This window comes from Rhinolophus hipposideros (genome assembly GCF_964194185.1).
Source record: "Rhinolophus hipposideros genome assembly, chromosome: 6".
Classification (NCBI taxonomy): Eukaryota; Metazoa; Chordata; class Mammalia; order Chiroptera; family Rhinolophidae; genus Rhinolophus; species Rhinolophus hipposideros.
This window is the reverse complement of record NC_138052.1, coordinates 87,797,073-87,809,235: the sequence shown is the minus strand read 5'-3', so window position 1 is coordinate 87,809,235 and position 12,163 is coordinate 87,797,073. Positions and strand designations below refer to the sequence as shown.

The window sequence follows — 12,163 nt, the reverse complement described above, 5'->3', positions numbered from 1 at the left end:
GCTCGGCTCCCACTCCTACTCTCTTCCTACACCCGACCTCCGTATTTCCTGTTCCCACCAAGGCCCAGGCTCCCCCACCACTAGCCAGTTTCTCCCTTGCCCAGACCCCTCAATTCTTACACCCCCCCAGACATACACGCACCCCTCAGTCTCACACGCAGATACACACCAGCAGAGCAGTTACTGAATTTTTCTTCTAAACTTGAAATCCCCCTGTGGAGTCTTACAAGTTGGGCAGAACATTTTTTGAAGATTAGAGAGGACTTATTCTAGTTTTTCATGAGTCGATTTTTTCTTCTGCTGGAGAATCGGGCTCTCGCATTTTGTCTTCCGTATTTACACAAAAATATTTTTTGCAGAACCAAATGAACGTCTATAGGTGATAAGCTTTCCTTAGATTCATTCTCTCCCTCCTTCCCAGCCTTTCAACAAAATTTATTTTCCATCTCGCTCCTTTCCCTCCTTCTTTTCCCTTTTCTCTTTTCCCTTCGTCTTTCTTTTCTTCCCACAAACCATATGTTCTTTATTGAGAACCCACTCACACGTTCTCGGCCCGCTCCCCCAGCGGCAGGGGCACCAGAGGGGCAAAACCACTGCAGCTGGCCCCACACCACATTTCAGTGCGTCGCTCAGATCCCCATCCAGTCCCTAAATCCGACCTCATTCCGACTGATTTTCCAATGGGGAGAACAGCGGCGCCAAAGCTTTTGACAAATAACTGCGGGGGGCCTAACGACGGTCGCTAAGCCAGGCTGCGGTGGGCGGTGGGTTTAACCCCAGCGTTCACCAATCCGATATATCGCAGCCAGCCAAGAAGCGCGTGGTCAAGAACCTAGCGTTTTGGTTTCCTTCGGGTGAATGCGGGAAAGCGTTTCTGCGGATCTGAGTGTTTCGTGGCGTTTGCTCAAACTTCTGACTGCAACCTGAGAGTGATACCTGGGACCCCGCGAGCGGCCAGGCGCATCTGCGCCACTCGAGCGGAACCTGGCCTTCCAGGTGGGGGCAAAAGAAAGGCCTGGGTGGCAGATGCCATACCCCGCTCCCCAGGTCAGGGATATTATTTTACATAGATCATAATTTCCTCTTAAGGTCTGTGTCCGGCTAGAAATGAGGTCATCTCTCAGAGGCCTGAGAAGTCCATGGGCCACCAAACGCTTGCGCCCGGAACCCACAATTGCGGGGGCTGTGCGCTGAAGGATTTCACGCACACCTAGCTGAAGCCACCCCCCCTCCCGCCCCCGCGATTGGACTGTAGATCCAGGCATCCAAACGCACCCGGAGGGAGAATCTTCGAGTAAACCGGGCATGATTCTCTCCAGGTTTGCACAGGCAGGCGCTGTGCATTTCACCTGCAATGTCTCTGAAACTGGGGGCAGAGGGGGCAGAGGAGGCAGCGGCAAATTATTTTCCCTTAAAAACAATCAAATTATCCTACTGTTGTCCTCGAAGCTTCAGTTTTATTTTGCGTGTGTACAGATAGCGGGTGGACAGCAGGGTTTGTTCACAGAACGGTTGTAGAGACTCTCCAGATTACTTTCTGGGTAATTTGTCTGCTTGGGGAAATCCTGCCTCCCAAACCGGGGCTGCAGGGGTGGGCGCTCGCCATCCAAGCCCCGCGACCGGGTCACTTGCCAATTAGCACCTGTATCTTGGCCAGATTCGGCACCGGGACTCCTGGCAGGGGAAGGAGCCTAGGTGGAGACTCCCTTCCAGCTCCGGGGCTTAGGAATTGGGGTGCCAGTGGCTTCTGGAGAGAGATTTCGAAAAGATGTAGGGGACGCGCGAGCTTCGGAGATAGGGAAGGAGTGGCTGGAATGTCGAACTGGGGGTGCGTTCTTGGAAACCAATCTGGAAAACCGGGAACCACCCCGCCCTCGTGCGCCCTGTTGTGAATGGCTGAACCCCGGCTGGCTCTGGGCCTGGTCTGGGATGACTGCGATGGACGCCACCGGCCCCCGGGGAGCTTCAGTATACATCGCTGGCCTGGCCCTCCCGGGTCGGACTTCCAGGACACTAACCTCAGGGAATTCAGACTCCCGAGGTCGTTGGAAGTGGCCTGGCACCCGTACAGCCCACCCCTGAGGGTGCCCTGCCATCCCACTTTGGGTCTGGGGGCGGGGGTGGGGTGGGTGGTGGAGAAGGGCCTTAATGACGCTCGCAGCACTCCGGGCACCAGAAAAGCCCGAAAGGATAGACCCCAGAACTGCAGACCCCAAATCCACACACACACACATCCTTGTGGCTTCTATTTGCACTTTTTGTTTTTTAAATAGAAAGTGGTGGTCGGATTGTGGATGTGCGTATTGGACCAGCACCCGCAGACACTGGAGATCCACTTCGGCCCACAGTACCTCTTCAAAGATTCTCTAGTCCTACCGCTTCCGCGAGGACGCGCAACCCGGGAGAAAGAGTCTGCGGCCAGCGCGTCCCTTCACGTATCCGCCGGCTCTCCAGAGAGAGAACGCTGGGCAGGAGCGCACTGGGTCAGCGCCGCGAGGGCTTGAAGATGAGCCTTCGGCTCAAAAACAAGTGAGACTCAGCCCCGGACGCTCTTCAGCAGCTCACCGCGGGTCCTGGGTTCCTTTTAGCCTCGAGTTGAATTTGCATTTGCCCTCTTGAAATACACGTTCCGTACCTCCCTCCCCCAACAATTACCTCTGACCTTCGAAGTGCTCTGCCTGCTCCGCTCAACCTTTCGGAGACAGAAAACTTGGAAAAAGTCCAGCTCCCGAGATGCACTCCCTGAGAAGGGGTGTAGGAAACAAGGACACAGACTTTGGTGGCCCCCAAGTGTGCAAAAAGGAAATGAGAAACTTTTCCCTTTGACAAGTTGAATCATTTTATGTAAAACCAAGTTGAACAGGACTTCATTCTAAGCAGCGTCTCAACTTTGTACTATGAATGCACATGGGGCACTCCGCCCCCTTGGGTGGGTGAGGGGATGTCCAGACTCTTTCGGATGTCTTTAGAGGCCTGTCTTGGCTGCTCCCAGGTCAACCAAGCCTTTTGAGGTTGGGCCCAGCCAAAAACTGCCTGCTTTTCCCCACGTGTGAGTGGATTTTTAAAGGGCCAACTTGCATTGCAGACTGTTGAACAGCTATACTCCCCCCCCCATCTTGCCTTCTGATCTTGCCTTAATTAGGGGGTTGGGAACCCGAGTTCACGTAAAAACTGTCAAAGGAGTCGGAGGAAGGGGGGACTGAGAGAGAGGGGTGGAGAACTCCAGCGCAGGAAAAATTCAAAAATCGTAAAAGGGAAAAGGGGGAACTTGAAGCCCAGAAGTCATTGTTTCCTTTATTTCAAAGGGAAAAACCTGCCTGATTCTCATCCTTTTGATTGATTAAGGCCCTGAATACCTCGCAGCCACAGAGTGACAGTCCCTGAATAGACTCTGGCGAATAAAGCGCAGTGCAGAGCGCGGGGCTGGCACTCGGGGGTGTAAAGGAGGCGAGTTCGCTGGCACTTACCAAGTTATAAATAAAAGGCTATGCACAATGGTACCTTCTCTAAGGACAGACAGTCTTTACAACACTCCTGGCGTCATATCCTGCTGGGGACACTTCAGTTCCTAGCCAAGACTTCGCTCCTTTTATTTTTCCAGCAGTTTAGTCTGAATACCATAATAAATTCCTGAGAACAAACGCTGCAGCCGGGCAAAACCTTAACACGTAGACGCATCTCTGCGGACGCACTGGGATCTATACATCGAGATTTAGAGCTGGGGCTTCCCAGAGAGGTTTTTTCATTCAAGAAGAGGAGACGGTTTTCTTTCCCGGTCCCCTCCTAAGCCGTCAACTAGCTAGTCCTGGGGCCTCCCCAGCCTGCCTGGGCTTCACACTACCTCTGCCCCCAGACAGAGAAGACAAAAGAACCTATCAGCACAGCCTGGACTCCTCCTGGGAGGAACCCCACTGGGAAGACCCCCTTAACAAGCCTAGGCCAAGGGGCATTGACTAGAGGAAGGAAGGCTAAACATGTCTGGGGACTCCCAATGCCTTCTTATTGGAATTGCGCCCCCTCCAGTGGCAGTAAGCCAAGAAAAATAAAAGAGAGGGAGGGAAGGAAGGAGGGAAGGAGGAGGGAAGGGGGGAGGGAGGGAGAGAGAGAGAGAGAGAGAGAGAGAGAGAGAGAGAGAGAGAGAGAGAGAGAGAGAGAGAGGAGAGACACACATAAAGTAACAGAGACAGAGAGACAGGGACCCTTCCCTACTCTCAGCAGCTGTCATCTCCCTGGACTCTCTCTCCCACTTTCCACGGGTCTACCTTTCTCTCCCAGGGAAGGGTCTCATCGCGGGTCCCTCTGGGGCCGGCTGAGGCCTCGGCATCGCGGAGGATGGGAAGAGAAAGTGGCCGCTGTCGCCCAATCAGCGCGTGTCTCCGCCACCCGGGACTGTCTCCCCGTCGGCCAATCGCAGCTCAGGGCTCCTGACCAAGCTTTGGGTGAAAGAACTAATAAATGCTCGCGAGCCCGGATCCCCTCACTCGGTGTCACCACGGGAGGAGACTCCGGCCGGCCGCGCTCCCGCCCCTACCCCCCCTTCCCCGGCTGATCGCGGCGCTCTGAGCCCCCTGCCCAGCGCCCCCAGCCGCGGGGCCACTAGCCCAGACTCCTACCAAACTTTTTTGCCCTCGGCTCGAGATCCTGGGCTCAGAGGCCTCCCAGCCTGCCCCTTTTCCTGGTTCCACCTCGAGCCTCTCCCTGGACTAGGAGCGAGCAGTCCCCCTTCCCGCGGCCCTCCCTCTCTCTCCAGCCTTTTTGGGGAGGGGCTCTCCACGCTCAGAGAAGTTTCCGAGGGTCACCAGCGCCACGCTCGCTTTTCTGTCTCGCCTTGATCTGGATATAATTTCCAAGAGAAGCTGCCCCCAGGATGACCACGCTGGCCGGAGCTGTGCCCAGGATGATGCGGCCCGGCCCAGGACAGAATTATCCGCGCAGCGGGTTTCCTCTGGAAGGTAAGGGCCTCGGCAGCGTAAGGAGCCGGGTCTGGGCCGGGGCTGCTCCAGCCTATCCGAAGTGTCCGCAGGCTTTTCTGGCGCCCCAAGGGACCCCATTCCCTGAACACCCCCACCCCAGGAGGGAATAGTCGGGGCGATATCATACCCGATTTTTTTCTCTGCCAAAGAAGGGCCCGTTCTCTCTGCAAGCCCTTGCATAGCTAGGCTGCCAGGCCCGCTCCTGGCAGGTCCACTAGCCCCTGTTGTTTTGGAAAAGCCGTAGTGGGGAAGGGTTCAACGGGCTTGTGAACACCAGAAAGCAACTCCTGCGCATTTTGTCTACCCAAAGGCGTCTCAAAATCGTCTCGGCTTAAGTCCATATTTGCTAAGCTCCTGTTAGGTCCGAAAGAATTTTCTTGCTGGGGCAAAGTTGTGGTGGCGGGCGCCGTTCGACTTCGTGCTTGGGATTTTTAGTATTAATTGATCAATCACTTAGAATTCCATTCATCTTAATTGGCATCTTGAAGTTTCTATAACCCGTTTTGGAAACTGACTTTCTGTTAGCTTGAGGGTTCTGGGAATCCCGGGAACGCAGGAAGTTCTGTAAGCCCAAAGCTTTCTAGACAGTTTGAGAGGTTGGGACGTCCCAGCAGGGGTGCTGATGGGGGGGGGGCTCCTGCCCTTCGACCTTGGTGCAGAAGAGAATGTAATAGCCAGAGCAAGAATGGAGGCGAGGAGCCCTGCAAACAGACCTGGCTGTCGTCTAGGTCTCCAGATGTAACAGGTGACGCGCTGCCACCTGCGGCCTCCTTTCGGGACCCTCTTTGATCCTTGGCTGCTGCCTTCTTAGCGGAAAACCCCAAAGGCTATCAGCTCTTCCAAGTCCCTTAGAAAGGGAGCAGCCCCAATGGTACAGTGTTTGGTGTGAGCAGAGTTTTTTTCAGAAGGCCAGAGCCCGGGTGAACTTCCGTCTGCCAGGAGGCTGTTTCTTGAGCAAGGTACACTTGGTGCCAGCCCCAGGGTTCCCCGGTTCCCCAGAGCTGCCACCTTTCCTGGGCCTAACAGGAAGGCAGCTTTTCTGGGGCAAGTTATTTTACCCTAGCTGTTCTCTTCATGCAAGATTTCGTGCCCCGCGAATTGCTTAATAATTTAAACAAATGTGATCGAAAAGGATTTGTTGTCGAGTAGTTTCAGTGCTGAGGTTGCAACATGCGCATTGGCCAGAAGAGTGCAAGTTAGGTGGGCTCCTCTTTCGTGTTGCTACTCTTAATTTGCCGGAAATAACTTTGTATTTGCCTCTCTCTTCATCTTCTGCCCCCAGTGTCCACTCCCCTCGGCCAGGGCCGTGTCAACCAGCTCGGCGGTGTATTTATCAACGGCAGGCCGCTACCCAACCACATCCGACACAAGATCGTAGAGATGGCCCACCACGGGATCCGGCCCTGCGTCATCTCCCGCCAGTTGCGCGTGTCCCATGGCTGCGTTTCTAAGATCTTGTGCAGGTACCAGGAGACGGGTTCCATCCGTCCAGGTGCCATCGGTGGCAGCAAGCCCAAGGTGAGCAAGGTTCTGGAGGCTTTTGGGCCTGCAGTCTCCAGGTTTAGGGGAGAGCGGGCAGGGGTGAGGGTGGGATGGGGGTGGAGGGTGGCAGTGAACTGCCATCTGGCGCTTTCCAAATAGTTATTTTTCAAGTCTGGAAAGGTGTGTGTGTGTGTGTGTGTGTGTGTTGAGTGTGAGGGAACTTGGTTGCTAGCTGAGCCAAGGCTCCTTAATAAACACGCTAAGGCAAAACTCCAGGCCTTTTGCAAGGAGATAGAGAATTTTTTTTTAATGCCCCAATCCTGTAATTCTTCCTCGAATTATTTAAATAGGCAAACACCAAGCTGTATGTGCCCACCTGTTGATGGTTTCTTCCCCAAGTATCTCCCCAGTTCCCACCGACTGCAGTGCCCTTTCCAAAACAAATCTAAGGAGCCACTTTTGGTTTTTTAATGTTCCCTCTCCCAACTCCTGTCCCCTCCTCCAATCCAAATTGCCTTCAAGGAGTCAAAAGCTGGATGATTTGCTTTCTGTGTAATGAGCCGTTGACTGGCTTTTAAAACGCAGTTTGGTACTATCATCAAATTATTTTGGTTCCCCTAAAAAAAGGAAAGAGAGTCACTCAGGCTAGGGCTGAGTGGGAGGGGATTGCATCAGGTCTGCCTTTTCTTCTGTATGTGGGGAAAATGCAATATAATTTTCTAGTTGCCATAGGGCAAAATCAAAAGGAGAGTTCTGGTAAACTTTAGGTTTCCAAACACTCTCCTCTCCTCTCCCACCACAATGCCCTTTGCAGCCTAAGAATCTCTGGAAACTCATAACTGGAAAAAAAAATTAAGAGCCAGTCTCTCAAATTATCCATACTTGTTATCCTCTCTAACTAAAATCTGAAAACCTAGATCTTTACCTTTTGCATTTCATTTTGCTCTTCACGTTAGTTAAAATCTTGTGCTCCTCTGGAGAGGTACAAGTTGCAGATCTAACTTGATTGTTCTGCTTTTCTTTCAAGCACTTTTTTTTAAGTTTCATTTTTCTGTTGATTGTGTGTCAGGAGTTGCCTTTCTTTATTTCCAGGGATCAGGAAGTGCACCCCTTTCTCCCCAAATGTTATACTCTTCTTCATTTATCCCGATTGTCCGAGCTTATCTGGGAGAAGGGGGGGTCCCTAGGCTGCTCTAGAGTGGGATGCTTTCTTGTATGCCCCGACCTGAAAGTAAACTGCCTCCGAGAGTTGGGCTCTTTTTACTAGCAAGGGAGACCTTCCCAGGGGGTGCAGGAAGGGTCCTCGGTCCTGGCCGGGAGGCAGTGGGGCCACCACTTGTGGCTCAGAGGACTGGGTACCAACACCTGGCTGCCTGTTGTCTTAAAGCAGGTGACAACGCCTGACGTGGAGAAGAAAATTGAGGAATACAAAAGAGAGAACCCGGGCATGTTCAGCTGGGAAATTCGAGACAAGTTACTCAAAGACGCAGTCTGTGATCGAAACACAGTGCCCTCAGGTAACCAGGCCCATTAACGTCTTTCTGAGGCGCAGCCGGCGGTCTCTCGCTATTACCCGGGTGGGTCGTCTGAGATAACATCATCCCAATGATCCTTCCAGGCCCCCACCAGAAATATCCACGAACCGGGCGTTCTTGGCGTTTTACCGAGGGAGCTACAAGCTGTTAGGCCTGGGATTGAGAGACCGCTGCAGAGAGGTCCCCAAAGAGGATTTCTATGGAGGAAGCAGAGCAGGAAACGCGAGGCGGAGGCCAAGCGTTTATTAATATTGATGTCCCTTTTTAAAGAGAAACAAATGTTTTGGTAACCCCAACCGAAGGGAGATGGGGCCGCGCCTGCTGAGGCTTTGCTGTGTTCGCAAAGGAGGGGAGGCTTCACAACGGGCCGGCAGTGTCCCCGAGGGTTCCAGGGACGGTCCGGCGGCCGGGGGCGCCGGGGGAGGCGGAGGGAGAAGAGGGGCGAGCGCAGGGCGCGCGCGGGAGTTTGTTTTTAATTAAAAGGAAACTCCCTTTTCCCCCTGCGAGAACGAGATATTTCAGAGCATGGATTTGTTTACCACACTGGAATCTGGAAAAAATAAATGGGGGAGAGTGCATTTTCTTTTGATTTTTACAATAGGAAACGATTCTGCAGTTGAAATTTAAACCCTTTATAGCCTCCAAAAAGAAAAAAAAACAGTTGCATTCCTGGGGACAGTCCGCTGTGGTTCCTCCTCCCTTAACTCGAATTGCAGGGCCCAATGCCTTCAGGTGTGTGTGTGGGGGTGGGGGATGCAGGGTGGGCTGGAGGGAGAATTCTCTCAGACTGGAGACACAGAGCCCTGCTGACAGAGTCGAGAAGGGAAACGCTTCCTACTGAAAATGAGGGACAGAGACGGCAGTTCCCAGCCTTAACTTGGAGACGCGAGCTTCCCAGACTCCCGTTTCGCTGTTACTAGATGCTGATCACGGGGTAAAATGTTTGAGTGGGAGGCTGAGGGGGCGGTAGAAGGACCAAGATGCCCCAGGAAACAGGAGGGGACAGAAGCGGGCGTTGCGGGACACCCGCTCCAGGGCACCGGCTGGGGGTGGGGGGCTCCCTCCTTCCCAGCCCTGCGGGTCTCAGTCTCCTGCTTTCCCTCCCTCCTCCCGCCGCCCCCAGTGAGTTCCATCAGCCGCATCTTGAGGAGTAAATTCGGGAAAGGCGAAGAGGAGGAGGTCGACCTGGAGAGGAAGGAGGCAGAGGAGAGTGAGAAGAAGGCGAAACATAGCATCGACGGCATCCTGAGCGAGCGAGGTAAGCGGCGGCGCGCTGAGGGCCTGCGCCTAGGCGGACAGCCGCGCTCTGACGCTGGGGGCCGAGGGCCGCGCGGCCCCTGCTCGTATCAAGGTCCTTCTGGCTCATTCTCACTGCTCCCGGGTGAGAGCCTCCAAGTGAGAGACGAGAGACGTATTTGCAATGAAAACAAAAATCTCTGTTCTGTTAACGTGCTCTATTTTGTAAATCTTTCTTCTGCAACACCTCCAGCCTCCCTCCCCGGAGTCTAGAACTTCAAGGTGCACTTTAGGTACAGGGCCACTCTCTAGCCCTCAAGCATACGGGACTGGGCGTCTCTGAGCGATTGGGGGTGGGGGGGTGAGTCTCTGGAGGTTGAAGGAACTTTTGCGTCCTCAGGACAGGCCCGAATCTCCAGAGTTTCCCACTTCAGAGGAGGGAGGGCGGGAGAGAGCAAGAGCGAGCCAGCGAGAACTTTTTAAAGCAGTGGGGCCCCAAAGTTGCACCACATCAGCTGCCTTATGAATATATATGTGTAAGTTGGCTGGGTTTTTTGTTTTAAATTGGTTTTCTAATACGATGGAGTTTGATTTGTGTTTGGCTGGGGAGTGAAACTAGCCTAAACTCCGGGTCACAAACCGAGGGGATTTGGGTCTTGGGCCCGCAGTGGTGGCACTCTCTGTGCCCAGGGGTTCGGACCACCCCCTCCTATTAGCTTCGACCTGTCTGCATCAAGAGCAGATCTCTCCTTTGTGGAATCATAAGTGCAGGCTGCTCCCCTTTTACGTGCTGTAGCTTTAGACTACAAAGGTACCTGCTTTAGACTGTAAAGGTATTAACCCCAAAGGGAAGTCAGTCTCATCTAGTGAAACCGGAAGGGAGGACTACAGGAGGGGGAGTCTCCGCAGTTTTGCACCTTGGCAGTTTTTGCTTTGCAGATGGTTGTACCTTTTCAAATGCACAAAAGGTCTAGAGTTGCTGGGTGCCCCTGCCCATGCCTCGTGTTTCCTCCTCTGGGGCCCGATTTTGTTGAGCTGAGTTGAGTTTTGAGTTGCTCAGGTGCTCGGAGCAGTCACACACTGTGACCAGCTAGGTCTGCGCCCTCAGCGGGTGGCATCCACTGTGAGACAGTGGTTGTGAAGGTGGTCCCTTCTTTTATCTTCATTGCCCAACCCCTGCTGGAACTGATGGCTTTCTGGAACAGCAGCTTTATGAACTAACACAAAAATCTGTTCAAACCTCGGAGAGACACAGATTTGGATGTTACAAATACAAATGGCTGGTTTCGGGGATAAACAGAAACCTACACACACACACACACACACACACACGCACAGGCAATCAAGAAAAAAAAAAGAAAACACCAAAAACCATGGCAGGTTGCTTCCTTTCCTTTAAAGTCGTGGCCTCACAGGGTCTCAGGTCTAATCCCCTCCTTTTGGAGGGGTGCGTTATTGCCCTTGTCTCTAAAACACCCCGGCTTTTATTCCAGGCCGACATGTAGCTAGAGGTGCTGGGGAGCGAGGAAGGCAAGACATCAGCCAACCCGCAATCCCACGGGCCCCTGTAGGCAGCCGAGCCAGGAACCCAGAGCGTCGGAGACGCTAGCTAGGGGTCGGGGTGACGTGGCTTTGCCACATGTTGCCCCAGGCACCGGCGCAGCAGATCCAAGGCTCGATGCCAGCACAGGCAACCGAGGCCCAGGAGACAAAACGCCCCAAATGAGCTGGTCAAACATTTGTACAACTTTTCCAGCTTTTACAAAGAAGGCCTTCTCTACACAATCTACACTTGGAGATGAACTTGGGAGACAAAGCCTGGAGAGTCCATTGAAACTCACACTTTAGCTTGGTCCAGACAAAGCTCCAGCTCGGAGCAGCTTGATGTGAACAAAGGAAGGCAACCTTTTTATAATTCAAGGAGAAAAGAAGAGAAAACAGCTCCACAAAGGGCCGCGAATAGACATTATGGGCTTGCAATGAGGGATGAATTATTCAATGAGCCCCGATAGCTGCTGCGCCAGGAAGTTTTATGGACTCTCCAGCGTGGAAAAAGTGGCCATTTCACCTACAAAATGTTTCTAGTCTTTTGGGCCGTCTAGCTGGAACGGTTGCCATTCAAGGGCAATTGCTACCATTTTTAAAATCAGAGTATTCTCCCCAGCGGGTGCTGTACCGGTGAACACACACACACACACACACACACACACACCTCGGAGGCTGAAGCCTAATTTAATTCGGGGTTGTCAAGGATGATGCAGCGTCAGTCTCTCCAGCGCCTCTAGCTCCCTTTCCAGATGAGCCCTGGAGGGCAAGCAGGGGCCCAGGGAAAGGAGAGTGAAGTGTCGTTTGAAGGGAATTTTAGAAACTTCAAAAAATTCCCTGTTGTTAGGGCATCAAAAGTCACAAGTCACCCTGCTTGTAAAATACAATGAATGTTGTTAGTAAAGGGCTCTGAGCGCCCTGGCCGAGGAGGGTCTTTCTTTGGGTGCCCTGACGAGGGTGGCACGCTTTCTCTGGAGGTTCCAGCTTCCGCGTGGGCCTGGCGGGTGGTGCTGACACCGGCTTTCTAGGGGCATCTTTCTGCTTGTCAGACACTAGGACATCGGGTGAGAAGCGCCCTGAACGGTCAGAACTGCTCTCGTTCTTCCCTCCAGGGGCTTGCTCTTTCTCCTAGATGGCTCCTTTCTTGACACCAACTTTTCCCTGTCCCACGTCCAATCCCAGAGCGGCGCGGCGTGCGGGCCGGGTGCGCTCAGACCCCTGCGCGGGTGCTGGGTCTATCCTCCCAACTTCTCCGCGTCTCGGAGAGAGTAGGGCGGCTAGGGAACACCCAGCCCCCCCATCGCCCAGGCCCTGGCCCTCACCGAGATCTGAGCAGGCGCAGCCGGAGGAGCCAAGCCCCGGTCGCGGCATCGCGGGCTGTGGGCACGGCCT

The 12,163-nt window shown here is 53.6% G+C and overlaps 1 protein-coding gene across 2 annotated transcripts in view; it reads left to right on the top strand.

Annotated features, from left to right (window-relative positions):
- Positions 1 to 4,867: 4,867 nt before the first annotated feature.
- PAX3 (paired box 3) overlaps positions 4,868 to 12,163 on the top strand; it is a gene marked incomplete at both ends in the record, with an annotated part of 90,162 nt that continues 82,866 nt past the window's right edge. The window contains 4 exons of one of the 2 annotated variants that reach the window (XM_081050570.1): positions 4,868 to 4,952; positions 6,256 to 6,491; positions 7,843 to 7,972; positions 9,114 to 9,248. In XM_081050570.1, coding sequence (XP_080906696.1) covers positions 4,868 to 4,952; positions 6,256 to 6,491; positions 7,843 to 7,972; positions 9,114 to 9,248 — 586 coding nt within the window. The remainder of the gene's footprint in view (positions 4,953 to 6,255; positions 6,492 to 7,842; positions 7,973 to 9,113; positions 9,249 to 12,163) is intronic. The other variant, XM_081050571.1, reaches the window with a different exon arrangement.